This window comes from Aotus nancymaae, unplaced genomic scaffold (genome assembly GCF_030222135.1).
Source record: "Aotus nancymaae isolate 86718 unplaced genomic scaffold, 86718_ANA_hifiasm-v0.15.2.pri h1tg000007l, whole genome shotgun sequence".
Classification (NCBI taxonomy): Eukaryota; Metazoa; Chordata; class Mammalia; order Primates; family Aotidae; genus Aotus; species Aotus nancymaae.
In genome coordinates, this window is record NW_026988418.1 from 37,669,344 (window position 1) to 37,692,692 (window position 23,349).

At 38.4% G+C, this 23,349-nt stretch overlaps 1 protein-coding gene and 1 long non-coding RNA gene across 3 annotated transcripts in view; one reads left to right on the top strand and one right to left on the bottom strand.

Annotated features, from left to right (window-relative positions):
• ERICH3 (glutamate rich 3) overlaps window positions 1–7,042 on the bottom strand; it is a 114,998-nt gene extending 107,956 nt beyond the window's left edge. The window contains exon 1 of the mRNA XM_012442565.2: window positions 6,933–7,042. Coding sequence (XP_012297988.2) covers window positions 6,933–6,955 — 23 coding nt within the window. The 5' untranslated portion in view covers window positions 6,956–7,042. The remainder of the gene's footprint in view (window positions 1–6,932) is intronic.
• LOC105710310 (uncharacterized) lies at window positions 6,879–12,753 on the top strand. 2 transcript variants are annotated; one of them, XR_001105740.3, is made up of 4 exons: window positions 6,879–7,000; window positions 8,237–8,339; window positions 9,839–10,860; window positions 11,126–12,753. It is a non-coding gene; the product is annotated as an uncharacterized LOC105710310 (long non-coding RNA). The 2 variants fall into 2 exon arrangements; XR_002478031.2 differs by having other exon boundaries at window positions 6,879–6,996.
• The last annotated feature ends 10,596 nt before the right edge of the window (window positions 12,754–23,349 follow it).

The window sequence follows — 23,349 nt, forward strand, 5'->3', positions numbered from 1 at the left end:
ATTTTAAGAGCCCAAATTGATCAAGACACCCGTGACCTTCATATGTTACCCATCAATCATTTATTATAAATGATTCTGCATTTCTCATAAAAACCACTTTCAGCCTTTGCACAGCCAAGTAATGAGCATCAGCAGATACAAACAGGTTGCCTTAGTTCGGTAGGGCTGCCATAACAAGATATCAAGCAGCTCAAACAACAGAAATTTATTTTCTCATAGGTGTGGAGGCTAGTAATGACACTTCAAGATATCAGCAGGGTTGGTTTCTTCTGAGAGCCGTGAGAGAAGCGCCTGTTTCAGGTCTCTTTTTGGTTTGCAGATGGCCATGTTTGTGAGCATCTTTGTCCTAATCTCCTCTTCTTATGAAGACACCAGTCACATTGGATTAGGGTTCACACATTGGCCTGATTTAACCCTTACCTCTTTAAAGACCCTGTCTCCAAATGCAGTCATATTCTGAGGAACTGAGGGTTAGGACTTCAACATATAAATTACAAGGGGAGAGGGCAGCAGGCAGAGAGTAGGGTGGCACAATTAAATCCATGACACAGAAATAACCAGAGAGGTGACCAATTTAAGTATGTATCATGGATTTAGACAAAAGAAATAAGGAACATCTTTTCTAAGTACATAAAAACCCAAAATACCATACCTTGATTCTGAATTATCTGTGTTGGCAAACAGAAAGATCATTGATAACCGTTAAAAAAGGGCATAGATACCTTCCACATCCCAGAATATGCATGTAGATAGCTCAGAAGAAAGAGAAGAGGATAATGAAGATCTCTAAGAGAATCCCCAGAGCATGCGGAAACCATGCTTTCACTGTCAGAAGAAACTGCACCTCACAGTAATCTGCCCATCGACCAAAAGAGTTAACCATACAAAAGAGACAAGGGGACAAAGAGTGAGAGCGAGTAGACCTGCAAGAGAATAAGAAATTGTTAAAGAATCCCGATCTATATAAAATCTATATATCTACACTCTTCAGTGTTCTTTACTTTTAAAGTATGCTTCTTGTGGCTAACTGTGAAAGCAATGATTTTACAATTGTCAAAATTTTTAATTTTAATACTGAAAGAGTCTCAGAGTTTTCAAGATGCATTATTCAACTTGTCATATCTTTTTTCTTTCCTCCAGAAAAACATTAATCCAAAAAGGCAAGCTCTCAGGTGAATTACTTTAATCTGAGTATATTTCCTGATACAATAATTTGCAGCAATGATGTTGTCAGCGAAGGATGTGTTTCCTTACCAGGACTTGTGCAAGAAGAGAGTGATTTAGAGCTTCTGGCCAGTGTAAGAACCAAATGACTTCTGCTAGAACCCAGAGGAATAGTAAATCCTATCTTACATCTGGGTTGACATTTTAGTTAGCACAATATACAAATATACTACCTGGTTAAAAAAAAAAATCTATCCTTGAAAATCACTTATTTAATACATGAAGTACAATACATATGCTTGTGTGTATAATGTACTATTCAGCAATTTTAGTTTGAGAACCATGGATCTAAACCAAAGAAACTGAGGAAAAATCAAAATGCAGTGTCTACAGAATCAAATAATTCTCCCTTGAGTATGTAGACATTGTACAAATAGGGCACTGCACAAGTATTCTTATTCAGTATAATCTGAACCAGTAGCTGGTCATTTAAACAAAAAGTAAAATTAATGAGGTAACTCTATATAAATACATTTACCTTAATTTTTTTTAATTGAAAGCATAATATATATCTGTTCACTATTTTTTTGTGTGATGCCAAGGTCTTTTCTTTGTCTGGACTCAGCCGATTTTCCTCTATTCTCTTTTTTTGTGCAAATCACACACATAATACATCATTTATGATTTCCAGTTAGAAAAAGGTGACAAAGACACTTACAAACTATTATGAATGTTTAATCTTAGATTTTTTTTCTTTTGCAAATTTTATCCTCACCTGATTTGACAGATTTATTTAAACTGATTGACATTTATAGAGTCATTCCATAACATACAGTATTCTCAACTATTTGTGTGGGCAAGTGAGTAAGCCACAGCAGGAGAAAACCCAATAATTCAGCCTGCATACAATTTCTCTTAGTCTATACCAAAATGAATAAGTAAAGGTTAGAAGATTATTTCAGTACTACCTTCAGAGGCTAAAGTTTTCATTGTAAAGGATATCACTGGAAATTAAAAATCTCAAAAATAATTAAACTTTACCTCAGATTCAGAATATTTGAGGCTGATTTTTAAATTCAGAATTGAGTCAGAGAAGTTATTTTCCCATCTCCCTGAAAACCTTGTATGGATTTATTAATAATCAAAATAAGTTGGACAAGTCTCCACCTGTCCTCCCTAGTTAGAGAAGCTTTTTCTCAGCAGAGACTGAGAGAAACCCAAAGACTTTTCTTGGGGAACTTGGAGAAGGATAGTTGATATAGTCTGGCTCTGTGTCCCTACCCAAATCTCATCTCAAATCTTAATCCCCACATGTTGAGGGAGGGACCTGGTAGAAGGTGACTGGATTATAGAAGCAGTTTCCCCTATGATTCTTGTGATAGTGAGGGAGGTCTCACGAGAGCAGATGGTTTAATAGTGTGACACTCCCCCTTCACTTGCTTTCTCTCCTGCCGCAATGTAAGACGTGCCTTGCTTCCCCTTCACCTTCCACCATGATTGTAAGTTTTCTGAGACCTCGCCAGCCATGCAGAACTATGAGTCAATTAAATCTTTTTTCTTTATAAATTACCTAGTGTCAGGTAGTATCTTTATAGCAGTGTAAGAATGGACCAATACAATTGTTTTAAGGGAATCAATTTCTATTGCTCAAGTTTGCTTTGTACGCCCCCAAAATTGATCTTCCTGAAAAATGGACTTCCAGCCATGTTGATTTCCACCTACTTTTTTGTAATTAGCTTTATATTTTACAATGGAAAGACACATCTCTCTTCGTCTGGTGGTCTTATTTCAGTGCTTTGAACTTAGAAAAACATCTGAGAAACAGACAATTTGAAGTATTGCACAGATATTGATACAACAAATGACTTTCATGACTGGGTAACAAATCCAATTGTAAGTCAAACACTGTAGTTTCCAATCCTTAGTTTTTGGTACAATACAAAAAGGACCTAATTATGTTGTCATTTGAAAGATCATCAAAAACATTTTTTGTGTGTGCGATTACTATGTGATTTTTGCCTTATAACTGAAAAAATTCAAAGAATTAAATGACATTGCCATAACAAATCCCTTTCCATTCCTGTCTACTTAACTGAACATGTTTGTTAAAGGAGTTAAAGAAGAAATGACATCTACAAATATTTTTAAAAGAGCAGAATCTATAACATGAAATGCTTCACAGAGGAAGCCACAACAAATGAGCCTGTTTAATTCACCTCATTTAAGCAGAATCAATTTACTCCTTAATTTGTTAATATTTAACAGGAGGATGAATAGAAAGTACTGAAGTTTAATTTAAATATTTAATGACTTAAAGTCTGAAATTCTGTGTGAAAGACATAATTTTGGTAGTGGGAGTGGGTAAAAAATGAATGGTACTGTAGCTATCCAAAGTACATTCCAGTTTGCTAACTCAGAAGGCAAGAAACACTTGCTACTTAGGAATGCAATGGACCTTCCTGTAGTAAATAACATGGTGGGTTTATCATTGATGTTTCTCCTGGATACACATACTATGTAAAATGGACAACTTGACCTAATGACCTTTACTCTGCCTTCAATGAAAAAGGACTGAGTTATCAGATAGTCCTAAGGATGTATTAATTATTTCTTTACCACACTTCAGTGTACTCTGTCATTACAGAAACACTTCTTTACATTAAAAAGGTATAAATGAAAAGTCTAAACTAACAAAAAATGCTTCTAAACCTTTGAACAGTCTTTCAAAACCTATGTCTTCTGCATTTTTTTCTTGTGGTGAGCTATAATGCTTCTCATTCTCTCTTCCTCAAAGAAAATTTACAGACGAGTGTGACTATCTCTACTTAGAGCCAAGTGTATCTTTCACAGAGAAAGCCAACTTCACATGAATTCAATAATGATCCTTTGAAGGAGCCAGAAGAGCCATATCGTTTTATCCTCATGCATGATTGAGGGATATAAAATCCCTATTCCACCTCTAGGACTTGTACACAACCCACAAACACACACACAAATAGCAACATGGGTGAGATTTAGCAAACTAGAGGGACAATCAGTTCTAATTTTTCACTCTAAAACAATTTCATTAGAGATAGCAATGCTTGAAATGGCATTTTATAGTTGACTTCCACCAGATTATGATGCAGCTCAGATTCAAAATCTCTATTGTCTTTGGCAGAAGTTTTAAGAACAATTTTTATTTACTCCAAACTATCTGAACAAAGCCAGCACAGGCCCTTTGCAATTTTTACATCAAGTGCCTCATGCTGTAGTTAAGTAAGCAATGGAAATCAAAGGAAGCACTAAGAGAGGGAATCAGGACATCGTTTACTGATTGGTGGCATTTTAGGGATTTAAAATTTTTGTTTTAGTATGTAACTGCACTTTATTACCATTTTATCCTTAAAATGTAATAAGTACAAACTGCTTCAGTAATGATAGAAAAGCCTTCTCAGCTTTAATGAAAACTTTTATTTGCTACTGAAACTTTTATTATTTCCAAATGGTAACATAAGCAAGAAAAAGTCACTACTTTTATTTGAGGAAAAACTTTAGCAATTCAAATAATTTTGTTCTTGGGTGAATTTTAAGACATTTAGATTTGTTGTATTTATGCTTATTGTTTTCATTTACTTTAGATAAATTAAAACCAAAAAATATGTACACATGCACACTATTACAAAATTAGCCTCTAATCAGCTATCAGAATGCTAGATGCTTACATACGGCCATCCTCTGTCAGATGTTGGTCTAATCCAGACAAAAATGTTTATATATTTAGGCTCCTGTACATTTCAGTTGTTGACTATGTGAGGCAACATAGGGTGATGCTGAAGAGCAGTGGCTCCGAAGCTATGCTGTCTGGCTTTGTATTCCAGCCCTGACCCTTCCTAGCAGTGCTACCTCTAGAAACTTCTCAGTCCTCAAATTTCTTATCTATAAAAATGAGGGTGACTAAAAACCGGCATGATGGGAAGATTTAATAAGATAGTTCATGTAAAACATTAGAATACATCCTGGCACATGGTACACACTTAATAAATATTTAGTTCTAACAAAGTTTTCAGTTGTGAATACATGCACCTCTAGATTGGATTCACCATCCAGTGGTATAATTTATTCAATAAACATTTGTTGAGTTTTATTTTGTTCTGAACACTGTCCTAAGTAATGGGGGCAGAGGAATTAATAAGATATGGTGCCTACTTTTCAGGAACTTACCATTTAAGTGAGAAGTATTTGTTGCCATCTTAATATCTTTCCTAAAGAGTATCACGAAACATACTCTTTCATTAAATCATAAATTTTCCCTTTTCCCCGTAGGCTTGGAATTAATGGAGCTTCAGAAAAATTTGATTTTAGTTTCTGAAATCTTAATCATGCTCAGTTTAATAAATAGCTACAGGTTTTTTTCACATTTTAAAATAGATGATTAAATGGTCTAATCAGATTCTAGCTAGCCAAACCTTGAAAAACATAGGAAGACAACCATGACTGACACATTTATTTTCCCAAATGCAAACATACTGCAAACATCAGCTGCAGAAAAATAGTGCTATTTACATCTTATGTGACCCACAGTTAACTAAAATTGCACAGGAGTTCAGCACCAAAATGTTAAGGTACCTAAATTAAATTCAACTTGAGATAAAATAAGAAGTTCATTTAATCATGGCTATATCACTTTTCTAAAAGTTCTGAAACTAATTTCCAATATGGCATCTTATATGGCTTTAGTTTTTTTGAACATTCTCATTTATGTCATTACACTCAGAGAATTCATTAAAAAGTAAAATCTTGAAGTTTGGGTATAAGTTCCAACACAATGACTAATGTGGTATTTCAAACATTACAAACTCCAAATGATCTCAAATATGTTGTCCTTTGCTAATTTGCTGCTCCTAAAAATGTGCAATAAATGCAATTAAAAAGGAAAGTATCTTCAATTTAGTTGCAAGATTGACTATGATATTTATCTTCTTACTAGATGTATCATAATAAAAAACCATCTAATATGCATTACGTTGTTTAATTCAGGAAGAAATATTCTCCCTTCCAATTAAAAAAAAAATCTTTTTTTTTTTTTTTTGCAACAGCCAATAATGATGGTGTTCTTTCTAGAATACATTGAATATTGCCAAAATAGGTCCTCTAAGGAGTTCACCTATCTAAAGCAATTGAAGATCATGAGTAAATGCACAGGCACACAACTCCTTCCTCTTTTTTTTCTGTGCCATAAAACCTTCCTTGATTAAAATATTTTTAAAAGACCCTTATGATCCTTTTGAGATTGGGCAGATAAAAACCCTGAAATAATACTCCCTCTTCCCAATGAAACCTCCTTCAATACTGAATAAACTCACATTTCACTTATATGTAAGCTACGGTGAGACTGCATCTCTCAGTCTCAAATCTCTAAACGAATGTATATTTTGGTAATCTCTTCTTTTGCATCTAAACACATGGTCCACACCACAGGATCTTCTTGATCCCAGAGAAGGTCCTTGCTTAAGGTATGCGTTTTTCACATCCATTTCATAATCCTTCCAGGGTGAATTTCAAAAGGGGCGAACGTGGGTGAAATAAACGAAGAAGGGGAGGGAGGAGACATGATGCCTGGGATTTCTGCCATCCTCCCTGCAACCCAGAATTTGTATATTTTTTCCTCTCTACAGCCGTCCCCCTCGCTCCCCTCTCGCCCCTTCCCTCCGCAGCAGGAGGGAGGAGGGGCCGCTGGCTGAAGCCGCCACCTGCCGCAGCGTGGAAAAGCTCCAGTTGTCACTTACCCAGCTGGGTGAGAATGGCTCATTTTTGCAGGATCCCTTTTGGACCCCGCGGCAGGTGCGGAGGGTGGGTAAGTGGGCCCCGTGCACGCTGGCGCTGCGACAGTCGCGCTCGCGGGGTGTCTCCGCACTGAGGTTGCCTGTGCGCGGGCACCTGGGCTGGGCCGCCGCCGCCCCTGGGCGCCCGGGATACCCGCAGCCTCCCGAGCCCCCACCCTCCGGCGGTATCCACAGCCTCCCGGTTGCTAAGGGAGGAGAGAGGCAAGCGCCCAGGGTCTGGAGAAGCGGAGGCGCTGCTGGAACCGAGCCTGCGAAAGCTGGAAGTGATGCCAGCTTCTACCCCTTTTTCTGGGCCCTGATATGGGTGGAGACCCAGGCGAGCCCCTGCTCTGTTGCTCGGGAGCGCGAGTTCCCCAGGTACCCGTAATCTGAAAACACAAACACGCGCGCGTATATAAACAGCCACAAGCACACATTTTGCCTGGCGTACTTCCTGCTAGGCCCTGAGGAAGGAAGGACTGGGTGGCAGCTGGGCAGCAGCTACTGAGTGATGCGGTGGTTTCCAGTGGTAAAACAGTGAGTGCAAATTCAAGGAAAAGAAGGAAGTCTCTCAATCTATTTTGGGTTTTAAATTTGTTTCTGCATCTGTAAGGTATTACAATCGACTCATTTCCTCCTTGGAAAACTCCTACTTGCTCCTGAGATCCCCACCTCCAGCAAGCAGAGCTGACAGTGCTGGCTTTCAGAAGGTGGGGTAAAGCACGCGAAACAGTACTTGTATTGGAATCAAGTACATGGAATGCAGGGCTTAGATGAAGCAGCCTGGATTTAAATGAGGATCTTACTGTGGAGGAAGTTTAAGCGCTGGACTCAGATAACCTATTCTTGTTTTGTTCTTGCTTGGTCAAGTGTTTTGCAGAATGACTTGATCTCTGGCCTCAGGTTCCTCATGTATAAGTGAAGGGTTAGACGCATCAGTGGTGACTGAGCGTTCTAGGGTCTCTGTTCTGGGTCAGCCACACTCAGAGGTGGGAAGAACATCACCTGATTAATGTCATTCTGCTTTTCCCCACGTGGTAAAGGCCCACTGAGTATGACAGAGATCAAACTCCTTCCTGCGCCATTCAGAGCTCCACATCACCTGGCCCCAGCATCCCTCCCCAGCCTCTGTGACCACTTTCTCCGTTCTCACTACCTTAAACTCTAGCAATACCAAACTCTTGCACTATCCCTCTAGTGGGAACATATTTTCACCCTTGACTACTTGAAAAACTTCTATTCATCCACTTCCTCTTTGACATCCTCAGGTGTGCCGATGGCTCTGACCTCTGGGGGCCACTCAGCCAGGACATGCCTCTGTTTTATACTTACACCCTTGCTGAAGTAGATGGCTGCCTTTTCTACTCAAATGTAAGCTCCTCCATTTCATTTTGTACATCTATTTTATTTATCTATGTTCTTAAAAGGGAGCAGCAGTTTAATAAATGTTTGCAGCATGAATGAAGGGGAAAAAAAGAAAACTCTTTTGAGTGGTAGCATTTGTTCTGAGTTGTTACTAAACTCTCTCCTCAGCCTTTTATTGAACATTTACTATCTCATTTAATCCTCATCTTCATTTTATGAGATAGGTTTTTTCCTCCATTTCATAGGTATCAAAACTAATACATAAAGAAATTAATTATTTTTTCTAGTATCTACAATGGCTTCCCACCAGAAAAACTAGGATTCAAATCCAGACCTATCTGATTTCAGCCTACAAATGCTTTTAACAATTACGTTTATTTATTTTTCCATGGCCCCTATAAATTGCCATAGAAGTCAGATATGCTATACCATTAGAGGTTTTAGACTTGAGTAACCAGAGCCATTACAAGAAAAAAAAATAGGATGCTAGCTCAGTTGCTTAGATCCTGAGACTGAAGGATTCGAGGCTGCTTTGGGAACCAAATGGCTAGAACTAGACTAAGGCAGAGGTCATCTCCCTTCACTCCTCTACCATATGTCTATCTCCACTAACAGTGGTTCCCATTTGAGGTTGCCCTTAATGCTCACTGTAACTAGATGCCACCTGGATAAAAATCAGGAGAAGGAAAGGAGCAGGAGGAGGAACTAGAAAGATACATTATAACTTGCCCAGATGCTGGCAATCCCTAAGGATGATGTAAATAATGTAATCTTATATAGGTACTAGTTGTTATATAGTAATTCATTTTTGCAAATAGAAAATGGCATTTTCTCACTGGTAGAATGAGAAAGAAAATTAAGATATACTATTTAGATACACAGGATTCTGTAGAAAAGATGCCCCAGCACTCTGCAGACAGTGAGGTACCCTCAACAGCATGTATTAATCCATAAATGGGGTTTGAGTTCTCCACCCCTGTGAGCTCCACAATTTCACATTTCTGATGAAAACTGCAAGGAAGCTACTAATTTTCACTTCAGAAAATGCTCACTGTGAAAATGTATTGGGAATTTAGCCAGAATGAATTTTTATGTTAATTTCTAGAATGGAGACAGGGAAAGGGAATAAAGAAAAAAAAACTAAATTAAACTGTTTCAAGACCAAATAGTCACTGGAGTCCTTTTCATTTTCTCAAAGGAAAAAAAAAGTCCCCAGATGTCCCCAGAAGTGTCATAAATTTTAAAAAGATTTCTGTTTTATAGAAAGACCTGTGAAATGAGAGTTGGGGTCAGGAGATTGAGAGAAGTAGAAGGGCGGGGTTCGGGGAGAGATAAGGATTACACATACAGTGTTGATTGGATCTTCATTTAGGGTGAACAGCAGCTGGACTTAGGAATCACAGATCTAAACTATCAGTAACATCAGTAACTGTCTTATTTGTTTTCTGTTGCTATAAGAGAATACCACAGATAAGGTAATTTATAATGAAATTTATTTCTTACAGTTCTGGCAGCTGTGAAGTCCAAAGTTAAGAGCCCACATCTGGTGAGGGCTTTCTTGCTGCATCATAACATCACTGAGAGCATCACATGGTGAGAGGGCAAGAACATGTCAGCTCAGGTCTCTCCTTCTCTTCTTATAAAGCCACTAGTGTCGTCATTGGGGGTTCCTCTTTAATAACCTTATCTAATCCTAATTACCTCCCAAAGGCCCCATCTCCAAATACTATCAACATATGAATTCAGAGATTAAGTTTCCAATAGGAAATTTGGAGGACACATTCAAACCATAGCAGTGATCAGGTCTTGGATCAGAGGTAGGCAATGTATACTTGCCAACTACATCTTATCCACTGCCTGTTTTTGTATAGTCTGTAAATTCAGAAGGGCTGCTACAGTTTTAAATGCTTGGAAAAATTCAAAAGAATAATAGTATTATATGAAACATGAAAATTATATGAAATTCACATTTTATTGTCAATAAATAAAGTTTTATTGGAATATGCCCATGACCTTTTTTTTTTTTTTTTTTTACAAATAATCTATCCTTTCATGTAACAATGGCAGAGTAGTTGCAGCAATGACCTTATGCCCCATGAAACTTAAAATGCTTGCTATCTTTCCCATTACAGAAGAAGTTTGCTGACCTCTGGCCTAACTTATCACTACAACTGGAGATGTAACGTGCCCTCACAGACTTCAAGAACAAAGACTAGTACTGTATTTCCAGTATCTATCACCTCTGTGCCTCTCACAGAAGGTGCTGAATAAATAGGCAAATGAAAGAATTAATGAATAGATTGGAGAAATAAGTTTTCCATGTGTTTATTATTCTCCTGAAAGACAGAGTTCATGTTATCAAGACTTTCTCCCCAGATGTAATCCCAGAGGCATTTCGGAGATCTTCAAGGCTACCACTCCCATCTTAGGCCTATAGTGTAAGGGCCTTAAAGCATGATGATTTGCTGTGATCCAGGGCTACCTTCTTTATCATCATTACGTAAGACCTCAGTGGGAGGCGAGTAAGGTAAGCATTTCATCAGGACATGCTCCTTTGCGCAGAAGGTTAAATTTGCAAGAGAGCTTCCTAATACCTTACATTCCTCAGTGTAAGCTTGGGTTGCTCAAAACTATCACATTGAGAGGCTGAAGAATGGAGTGCCAATGTACAAAATTTAACTTCCAACCTTTGATAATAAGGGGTGCACTGCCTTGAAATTGTTTTCTGTGGTCTGAATGTCTCCCAAAATTCATGTGTTGATATTTAATCACCATTGTGATTGTATTAACAGGTAAGTCTTTAGGACATGATTAAGACACGAGAGTAAAACCTCATGAATGGGATTAAGGCCCTTATAAAAGGGCTTGAGAGAATGGATTCACGGCCTCTGTCCATTTTGCCATGTGAGACACAGTTTCACCGTCTCCAGAGGACACAATAATCAGCTACCATCTTGGAAGCAGAAAGCAGCCCTCACCAGACACCAAACCTTCTAATGCTTTGATCTTTGGCTCCCAGCCTCTAGAACAGTGAGAACTGAGTTTCTATTCTTATAAATGACCCAGCCTGTAGTATTTAGTTATAGCAGCACATACAGACTAAAACAATAAGCTTAATTCCAGTGAGCTGTTTATGGCATCAGATCTAGGAAAGGCTGAGCAGACATATTCAAAGAATAAAGTCACAAACCCAAAGGTACATCGCCAATTTACAGTTCTGAACAAGGATAGACAAGCTGTCTCCAGATCCTTCCATCCCTATTTTTCAGTTGGATCAAATCTGCAAACTGATGAGTTGGAATGGGGACAGCCAATTGACTTATTTAGTGGCCATGGGAAATCAGTGACATTTTCTAGGCCTGTGGTCTCAGAGATGAACAGAACTCCTACCTTCTCTCAAATTTGAAGTTTATTGGGTAAAATAACATGCAAAGAATGACAAGCAAAGTGCCTAATGCTATGATGCAAACGTGTGTGAGGTACAACATGGAGTGTCTTCTAACTAATGTTCCTGCCCCTCACCCCACAACAGGTCCAGCTGTGTACCCACTGTCTCTGATGCTAAACATCACTTCACAATAACCACATTATTACTTCTTCTACCCTTGAGACCCTGATTATTTCTCACCGTCCTGTCCCAGAGGTTCTATACTAGGAGAGGAAAGAGAACGTCAGTGTTGGATAAGAAGAGACAAAGAGAAACATAAAGATCATTGGAGAGAAATAACTACTAAGAGAGCTCCAAGGAGAATAAGGGACATTTATTTTTACATTTTATTTCCAATAATGCATTCTCCACCCCACCCCAAAATGTTTGTCTAGAGAATTCAGGAAGAACTCACAGAAGAGTCAGGGCTTAAGATGAGGCTTAAAAGATATGTAGGAGTTGGCCGTGGAGATGGAAGTTGGGGAAAAGAGGCAAGTCTTCCCCATGCCAAGATTCTCCATCAAAGCCTCTCCAGGTGAGGGTGGACTCAGCCCGTCTCTGTAGACCCTGTCCTGGCTTCTGTAATCTGAATATTCATGGAGGCTGTGATTTGGAACAGAGGAAAGGAGAGGAGAAAGAGGAATGGTAGGAGGAGATAACTTCATCAAGGAAATGGGACTCAAACAGGGCTCAGGTGTGTTGAACCGCTGCTGAAAGGTGGCCTCCTCTTCTACTGTGGATTGTGGGTGTCACTCCTGCCCCCATTCACATACTGTGTTGTTGGTGTGCACGTCTCCTCTCCTCCAACCCTAGCATAAATTCCTGCTCTATCCTTCAGTATCAATCAAATTACCATGATTTAGAAAGTATTTAACAAGTATTTCTTGAACTATGATAGAAAGAGTGTAATCGATGTTTTCCTTGACATTCCATTTGGAGGAGAGGACATGAAAAAATGTGACATAAAAAGTGTAATAAATGTATATTTCTTTGGCTCTGGCCCCACCCATGTATGAGTGAACTTGTGAGATATTAAGGAGCTCAGCATTTCTATTATTGTCCACCATTAGCCAAAAATGCATTCTAAACAACAGGCATTGAATTTTGGGAGAGGAACTGAGTACAGCCATCACAACAGTCTGATGTAATAGAAGACGAGGTAAGCTTATTTGACCCAGTGTTTCTGAAGCAGCTACAGATGGCTGATACTACTGTTTGCCATTAGAAATAGATATTATACTTGTCATTCACAGAACTAAGAGTCCACTTGGCCCAAAATCAGAAAATATCCATTGACCTTATATATCAGGTACTCTGAATCTTCACATCTGTGAAGTGGGTTTTATTTTTAGCACTATTTCACAAATGAGGAAGCTGAGGTTCAGATAGATTAAATACCAGCTAGTAAGTAGCACAGCTGAGATTCAAATCCCGTTGTCTATGTTTCTAGAACCCACACTCCTTAACACTTTTCTGTATTGCTTCCCACATCCAAGAGGTAAGAAGACATAAAAACACAAAGGGAAGGTAATAACTGCAAGGTCACTGATCTCAAATAAAAGCTGTTCTCAGTTGTGCCAACTGTTCTTCTCCCAACCCTCATCACTCACAATGACTCAATAATGTGTCTGGTGAAAAACAAAACTGAAAAGAAGGAATTCCATTCATTACCACACATCTGTTTTCTGACAGAGTAAGTAGTATACTCCATGCCCTCTCACCCTTAAGAGCAACCATCTTCAAAACATTTTTATAGCTTCATTTGGTTTAAATGATATTGGAGTTGGCTCCTCCATGGAAGCATAGCAGCACAGGTCTTCAAGCATTCCTGCATCATAAATTGCTGGCTGAATTGCTTTATTCTCTTCCTCTCCACAGCTAGGAGAACAGGAGGAACTGTGAGCCTTTGAATTAAATTGTATAGATAAGAAAATTATGCTTCTTAAATTATAATTGGATTGATGGTCTCGAACAGAAGACTAGGATTGTTCATTTGGAAGGTAGATGATAAAGCTCATAGAACAAACTATGTGAACTATACTATCTTTTTTTAAAAAAAATAAGAGCATAACTTTATTACTTACACATTCATGTTGTAACTCAAACTTGATTAAGGAAATGCCACCTGATGGGACTTTAAGACATAGACATTGATTAGGTAAAGATTCTTTTTAGTAATGACCATATTAGTTTCATGGAAATAAGCACCCTTAAAGGAGTTCATGGATTTTTCACATAAGGCTTAAATATTCTCCAGACAAGCATGCTTTCACTAGTAAATTGCTTAGCCAACACTTTCTCCCTAAGGGCACACAGTTTAAAAAAGGTTTTGTTGCAGTTGGAGTGATCACAAATTTTCAACTAATGAGAATTTCTTGTTATGATAAAAGACAATAACTCAATGGAAGCTGTGGAACAAACATCAAAGAAAATACAAGGAGAAAAACACATTTCTGGAGTGGGAGTTTGGAGAGAATGATAATTCACTGGTGAATTGCAGGAAAACCCAAAGCAGTAAAAATAAATTAATAAATAGGAAGATTAAAACAGCAAAATCATGCTCCTAAGGCTCTGCAGATTCACTTGAAAATAAAAATCTGAGGATTCCTTGATAAATTGGCTGTTTGTAATATGATCCCCATAGCCGACCCAAGATCAGAATTGTGGGGTTTCTTCGTTCCTCTGGGCTTCTTTTTCAATAAGTTTTTCTCTCACTTAAAGGCCACATCAAAATCCACCTTTTGGTTGAGGAGAAAGAATCATGACTACAGGGTTTATTCTCTGCACCTGTGCAAGCCTGTCACCATAGGGAGCTTTTATCCCTGAGCTAACTGGTCAGTCAGACAGGACGTGAGAAAAATGCTCTGATGAGCCAAGGTTCTGCAACATTGGAAACAGAAGCACAAAATTTTATGGTGCTCATTGTTCTGATGTGTTCCGTACTCAGACACCGCAACCAAGGCTATTTCCTAAGCTGTAAGCCAAAGGGGAAAAAGCAACATGGTTAACACTGGAGTGTGCTATGGTGTGGAGAAATATTTAGTAAGCAGGGAAAAGAAGTTGAGAGGGGAATATACAACTTTACTCACTAAAAAGGCAAATAAATGAAAAAGAAACAGGCAAAGTCCGTAAAGAAGGTGCATAGTTTCATTATGCATAATCACAAAAAGTAGAAATCCCACAAATCCCCTCCGGTTTGCTTGGCATTGTGCCTTTGCACTTAGACTTGAGTAGTTATGCTTGCGATATTGTAAATTCTGAGAAATTTCTTCAGATGTGCCAGAAATGCATTGTTATGAAGAATGGATTTAAGAAAAAGTAATAGGTTCCAGTTCCACTGTTTTGTCCATATGTAAATCAGAGACCTAGTTTTGAATTAGAATTCGATCAATGTAAAGATGTTACCACTTTGGGTTACAGAAAAGGCTTGCATGTTTCCACCCGTTTGATGTTAGGCATGGCCACGTGACTTGTTCTGGCCAATGAAATATGAAAAGTGATCCGTGTCCCTTCTGGGTAGAATCTTTTAGGAGCTCCCGCAGAATTCTTCATCTTTCTTTTCTCGGCCCCAGCGAACAGCAACATTCCAGATAGTGGTGTTTCCCTTAGCCTGTCCTCCTCACTGAGGATGATGTGGTGTAGAACCACACACAAACCCATGGTGGATATGACATGTATGAGAAATGAATCTTTGCTGGTTAAAGATCTGGGGGCTGCCGGTTATCCCAGCAAAAGCTGGCCTATGGTGATGAACACAGCCATATCTTAGCTACAGTATTTTGAGAAAGCTACTTTCCCAAAGCCTCTATTTTCTAATCAGAAAATGAGGAGGGGCTGGTATATAGCAAGTATTCAAAAACAGTAATTTACCCATCTTCATGAAAATAACTACACATTATTAGACATCTACTCTGTGCCAGGCACTATCTTTCCTGTACATACATCATCTTTCATCCTCATACCAATCTTGTGAAGTAGGTGTTATTGATCTTTTTTATAGATGATGAAACCACGCCTCAGAGAGGTTTACAGATTGATGAAGGTACCAGCTTGTAGGTGGAAGAATCAGATCGTTGCAATTCAAAGCTCTTGCTTTATTCACCACTCTACCTCTCCTAAGAGAATGCAGCTAATCCATCATGAAATAAGTGAGAACTTACAATATTAACACAAACATCATAACATGAAAAAACAAATAAAAAGAAAATAAGTTAGAATTTTTAATTAGTATATTCTTCAACAGACAAAGCACCTTTCTCACTAAATGATTTTGTTTTAATAATTCCAGCTACAGCCATGCTCAGTCATTCCCAACCTAGGGTGACCAATATCTAAGGGTTAATTCAGCTAATAATATGGGTTTGCAACCTATTCTCAGGATTTCCACAAGCCCAGAAGAAATGATAGTTACAGAGGGCAGGATGGCCCAAGCCAAATAAAAATTGCTTTTTTCTTTTTTTAGAATCGTTATAGTGGGTCATCTCATTGCAACTCATTTGGCTTTCTCATAGGAAGACATTATTTGTTATTTTTCCTGCATAAAAATAGTATTTATCAAAACACTACATTCATAGCACTTTAAAAAAATTACACAAGGGCCCATTAGTTATAAAAAGGTTGTTAAACACTACTATATCTTAAATCTTAAATTTTGGCCAGTACAAGCCTCAATTTTCATTTTGCCATCTCTTTGCAGCTTAGCTCCCAATAACCCAGGTTGTCCCCTGTAGTCCCAAGAGCAGAGGGTAGCAACACAGCAGGAAATCTTATGGTGATGATTAAGGGAGAATGGCAAAGGACGCAGTGTTAGTAGAAGGACCAGCTAGAGAGTGAATTCAGAGAAAATAGGAGGAAAGCCACTTCTTTTCAAGTCAATTACATAAGAGGAAGAGCTGACAGGTGAAATCAAAGTGACATACTGAAAGTTACCTTGTCATTTGGGGGAACAGAACACTTAGAATTTGGGGGAGGATGTCTCAGAGAAATTGGCAAGAGACTTTGTAGACGATGTGGATCAAAATGAATGAGACTCTCAAAATGGAATTCTGTGGCCATCTTTCCTTCTACCTCCCCCTGCTGGAAATCAGCTATTGAGTTCCCGACTAATTAAATTAAAGGCTCTTCAGTTGTCACAAAACAAAGACAGTGTTTCAAAGACACCCTTTGGTCAGATTTCTGGAGGACAGTTTTGGGCCCTGCCATCAAAGCAAATAAACTTCACTGTAGTCATGGTCACTGGGGTGGTAGTAATGACAATTTTTTAAAAATACTGAACATATGTTGTGTGCCAGGCTCTTTGCTAAATGCTTCAGGTGTCATGTCTCATCTTATACTCAAATGCTATTGCTTCCCCCTTTTTACAAAGAAACGTTCTGAGAAACAGGAAATTGAAGCAACCTGCCCGAAGTCACATGCTTGTAAGTGGTTTCTCCTCCATAGCAATAGCTCTCAGCCCCTGTGTCACATTGTCCTATTCAGGGTGGTTGGAGCTGAGCAAAATCACAAATCGTGGGTGTCATCAAAGAAGGCAGAAGGCAACTTGTACTTATCTAGTGCTTCCAATGTGATAACCACCCACACAAATCATCTCATTTAACTTTCACAATTCCTTGGGGGAGGTATTATTTTCATGGTACAGATGAGGCTATTGAGGCTCAGGGAGGTCAATGATTGGCCAACTAAGTAAACAAGGTAAGAAGCAAACCAAGGCATTGTAAATCCCCACATTTAGTGATGCTGCTTCTGTAGCAAGTTGCTTCAGATTTACTCTCAAAAAATTATTTGCCCATATAAAGTATCAATATATATGACCAAATTTCAGTTCATCTGGAAAAACCTGAATATTTTAGTTGCTTTGAAACTCAATATAAGGCAATTTTGTGACATGGCAACTAAAAGCATCAATTTGATACTGGTTTATGCTCTCAGATATAAAAGTTCCATTGTTTTTTGCATCAAACCAATCACGTCTGGAATACTGTGCTTATATCTCAAAGTACATATTTTTCACTGCATTCTCCAAATTCAGAGGCAAGGGCCAGGTTCTGTGAGTTGTGCTCTGGAAACGCTCCTCATGTGGTTTAAGGCAAGGGGAAAGTATTCCCTCTCATGCACGGCAGGTAGGTGTAGGAACAGGTAGAACTCAAAACGTGTATAGTTCTCTCCATTGAAATCCACACCACCAACTTCTTCCTTCTTGCAATGAACTGCTTGCCTTCTTTCTTACACACTGGAAATGAGTAATGCACTAATGGCTATCCTGTATATATATCTGGCACTTCTCTCTGGGATATGTAAGGGACTTCCATGTAGAGTCACTCAGGCCGCACACTGCATGCACAACTACAGAGTATACTGTTTACATGGACCATGATGGGAATGATGCCCACCATGGTTGATTGTGCAATATTGCTTTATTCTCTGCTTGTACAAGCTTGCCTGAAGTTAAATAGAAAAAGCATGTTTAATTTACTGCTAGGTAAGACAATCAGTGCTCCAAAACAAAAGAACTGCCTTTTAAAATGCAATGTAAAATATAAATTTATTAAAATGATGATCACTCTAGAAACTGTTTCATAGGAGGACATTGAAATAACTGATGATGTCTAAACTAAACATGATCAGGACCATGGTGCCGTAAAATATTAGAAAGGATTTTATGCAGAAGAAGGAAGAAACTGAGAAGATCTATGGGAGATAATCAGGAGAAGTTATGAGACGAATTTTGGCTCAGCAAAAGAAATAACTTTCTAGAACCAAACAGCAAATAGATATCTTGTCACAAAAACCCTATGACAAAGGGTACAGTTTAATACTTTACACCCATTTTAGAGGGGACATGTCCAAAAATGGGATGGATAATCTTTATGATAGAGAAACACTTTATCTCTAGAAGTGATCAAGAAGAGGAATCAAATACTCTGTAGGATATCCTTGCATAGAGTTACGTTGAACTAAATGGATTATAAGGCATCTTCTGGGAAACTAAGTGTTTGTATGATGGTATTAAAACCTACTAACCTTGACCAGTCCTGGAAGAAGGAACTCCCATTACCTTCCTCCCGGAAGGACGTTGAGGCCTTATAGGAAGTGCTTGATCCAGCCCTTGTATGTGCACATGTGAAAGTTTCTGTCAGGTCTCGTGTAGCTAAGCAAACAGCCACAGAAAGTCTATGTTTTATTAAAGGGCTGGTTTTATTTTTTATTCCTGGAAGACTTAAGAATTAAATTTGAGAGAGGTGCAAAAGTAGAAATAAAGAAGCTAATACCGCTCTGTATATTAATGAGTTCTGCCAAATCCACTGTGAAAGAGGTGTCTGATCTGAAAAGGTTTTCTTCTTCCTTATGGTCTTAAACCCAAGGGAGAAAGAAAAATATTAAGACACTGGGGAATGGCAGGCAGTCCTATAGCACGGCCTGTCTAAAAGTTGGCTGCTTCTGAGCTCAGAAGCGATGTTGCTTTCTAGAAATGCCTTCTAGGATTGCCACAGATTCTGCTTTTTCCAAAGAAGAAGAAAAGTTAGATAGATTGAGTGAATTTTTCAGAACATTATGGAAGCCAAACAAATAATATCTATGGTTAGAATTCTGCCCACTGGCTTCCAGTTTATGACAACAGTGTAGGAATGTAGGCTTCCTAATGGTTTAATTTCAGAAAAAAACGAGTGGGAAGCCCATGCACACGTATATATCTCCATGTGAGCCAGCAGGTATCTATCAGGCAAATGAAGACAAAGAAAAGTAGAACAACTACACTGCTGGGAAGATCTGAAGAAGGCTCAGTTAGGGTGGTTCCTCCCACATGAGATTGCTTTGCGGGACTTGAAGGGCCAGAGGCCAGTCTCTACTGTCCTGCTAAACTCCCGGGCATTGCTCTCTGGAAGAAATAGCCCAGACTTTGGAAGGCCACTGGATCCTCTGGTAACATCAGCCCCTGTAGGTGGAGAGTGGATTTTTCCCAAAGGGTAAATGAAGATGCTCAAGGACTAGTTTGAAGAGAAAGTCATTCTCAGGAAGGAGCAGAGACCTAAAGAAGGATAGCAAAATAAGAAAGTGGGGATGACCACCAGCAGCCACCCATGAAAGCTTTAATTCCTTGCATGATTTTTGTTCCCTCAGACTGGGGAAAAAGTCATATTTACTATATCATTTGAATTGTCTTTCCCTGACAAAGATAACCCTCAGTACATAACACATTGGCCATCAGCCCTGTTTTTAGATATAATCTTCAACAGCTTGTTCATAGAGATTTTAATTTTAATATTTTTGATTACACAATCAAGCACTAGAAGCACCAAAAAAAAAGTGACAGGCACAGGATAATCCTCTTTCACTGTGTGGGGGATGTGTTTAAATAGAACAAAGGGGAAAAGAATAGAGTTTGAGTTATGTTTAGATTTTAAAGGTGATGGATGTAATATCTCCACGTATCTTTCTTTGTCTTTGTTCTCATGTGCATTTCCTAAAATTATAGACAAGTCTCAGAGACACAGTCTTTTGGATTTTCTAGAGTGAGAAAAAATGTGATAAGCAACATTAGGGTTTATACATTGTCATTGTTTTTTATGGACTTAGCTAATGCTCAACTCACTCAGCTATTCAAAGAAATCCATCAACACAAAGAGACAGCTACATGACGATATGGCCAGCAAGTCAGGACAGATGGTGTCTAGCCTGAGCCGCCTCCGCACACAAATGGGTGTCAAAGAAGGTCATCAATAGGCCCTACGCCATCCGGCCTCTCCTATGCAAGATAGTCAATAATGCAACAAGAATTGTGAACACCTGGGTGGGAATGTGCTGCTTCTCCTCCCCTGAGCTCTTTGGACTCAGCAGATCACTGGCCTCTACTAATGTCTTTGGGGCAGAGCAGCCCTGTGATGGAGTGCTAATGACTATGAACCGGAGGTTCATACATCTGAGGATATATATCTAGTTGTCAATCATGTCTCAAATTTGGCACCACTGCACAGGCTGACAATTAGCCTGAATAAAACTAAGGTGATGTTTTCAGTTGCCCCAGGCGAATCAGGCAAGCAACCAAAAATTACCATCAATGGCATGGAGTTAAAAGCCATATCCAATTCCCGCTGCCTATGTAGTCTGCTGTCTAATGACAGGTCCTCTGCTTTGCTTTTCTGTGGTTCTTTGAGCAACGACCAGTAGCGGAGCTCATTATTGGAACAAAGAGTAACAACTCGTATTAATAAATCCAGCTTATTTGGGGGAACTTGACAGGATTTGTGGTGATAAGGCATCTGATTTCAGATAAAGACCAAAGTGCAAGTCTGACCCGCTGTCCAGGCTTCTTCGTAGATATGAAATTTAGTTCATTACCATTACCTCCCGGAATAACATTAATTCCACTCAGTGCAAAACATCAAATGGCAGCACTGGTAACCTTGTCAAGAAATAGAACTACTAATCAGCAATTGACGTAATAGTCGACCTGCCTTTTTAGTAAATGGAAATAGTTCCAGTTCAACAGTCATGGAAATAATGAAGTTTTGCAGAACTGCTGCACAAGAAAATCTATGGAAGTTATAATTTATTGCACACATTGCTAATGTCCTAACAGTGTTTCTATGATACTTATTCAAACCTCTGCAAATTTTTTAGGATGAATAATTTAATTTCTGGCACTATTTGGCTTCTTTTAACAGCAAATATCTCAAGCATAATTTATTTAAAACCAAAGATGAATAGAAGGAGAGAAAGTTAGCCTGGAATTAAGGGCATTTACTGCTCTAAGATTCACTTTCTGTACTTTAAACTGAACACAATCTTAGAGTTTCCTTTCTCTCTTTTGCTATTTTTTTTTTTTTTTGGCTTCTTTTCTTTTGTACCTAGCCCATGTGACATTCATTAGAATAACACTATTGACTCTAACGTACCCAAAAGTATATACATATAGATGATATATTTGCCTGTTCAAGTCTGATTATTTCTGGAATGAAAATTACAAACCACTAAACAGCTTATACTTTTGTGAATATAATGAAAATAATAACCTTAGAAATATAGATTGCAGTATTGCTTTGTATATGGCCTAATCAATTTATTAAGAAAAAATTTATTGAGGGCTCATCTGGGGTAAGGCTATTCCTATTGTATCAAAGTGTCATCTTCCAAAACTAGTTTTAACCTGCAATAGAAGAAACCTTTGAATTTTTTTTAAAAAATCTCTTCTATCCACATGAAAAGGTCTAAAAAGGTATATGTGATCTTGGTCTGATGATAAATTCTTTTACATCTTCAAAAGAAAATTTCCACTCAGAATTTGTTGGCAAATATATCCAGAGCTTCTTTAGAAGCACTAATTCTAACTCACCCCTACAGCAAGTCCTCTGGAAGCTGAAAATTACCACTTCTAGTAAATCTCATCCCTCATTGAGTCCCTTCAGTGTTTAGGCTGGCAATAATATCTATCATTTACATATTTCAGAGGTGTTCATTGGAATATGGTGACAGGGCCATAACAGAAAGGAGATATGAGGAGGAGGGAGCTGTGATTGCAGCTTATGGACTAGGAAACTTTGGAGAGGATCTTGCCCACTGGAAAATAATTGCATGTGATTTTATGTAAAGTACCCAGCACTCCACTTGACACACCATAGATGCTCAATAAGTGCTGGCTTCATCCTTCTCTAATGTTGCCTTATGCAAATATGGCATTTTAACGAACATGAAGCATGTTTACATGACTTATCTTATTTGACCCTCACAACACCCTTTGTAAATAGGCTTTACTTTATGTTTGGAAGTACTGATGATTTGAGATGCCAGGGTTCATAAAACCCTAAGTCACACAACTAGTAATTTTAGAATCCATCACCTGGATCGTCTGATTCCAAGACTTTCTTTCCCTTTTACTACCCTGAGCTGTAAGTATTCAGTAATGTGTATCTGACCACTGTATATCTTATTTAAAGAATTATCTTCACTATATATTTTCATACCTTCAGAGATGATTTATCATCTTCTGTGTTTCTTCTTGTTTGTTACTTCATTTTCCCTGGTTCTCAGCTTGTAAAAGTGTTACATTTCTAAAGTTCATGGGTCCATGATTTGAAGCTTTTTGTCAGGATCTTGAGCTCTTCAAAGCTAAAGAACCCTAAAAACAAGGCACATTTCACTCTGGGCCATGTTTTTCCTTTGAGCTCTCTTGCTAAAATACCAACCACAATTTGCTTTTCACTTGTGAGATGGAAAGAAACAGTTGTGTGGCTATAGCTATTATTGTGCCATTACCATTCTGAGGTGTTGATTTTGTGCTTCACATTTTTCCTGTGTTTTTAACTTGATGCCCTAGCTTGAATTTTTATTTCACTCTAATCGTTTTTTAAATTTGAAGTCTTCCTTTTACTTTGGCAATTTCAGTTGGAACACTAAGTTTGAAAAAAAAATGTTCACAGAGAAACTGAAGGTTAAATCAGCTTTATTCTGTAAACAGTGCCTAAATTATCATCTCCTTCCCATAACAGCCCAATTAATATGTTACAGCAAAGCTGAAAAGCCAAAAATCGTGCAGAAAACATGGAGCTAGTGCGACACCTGCTGGTAAGAAACATTTTTTTTACCATTTTGCAT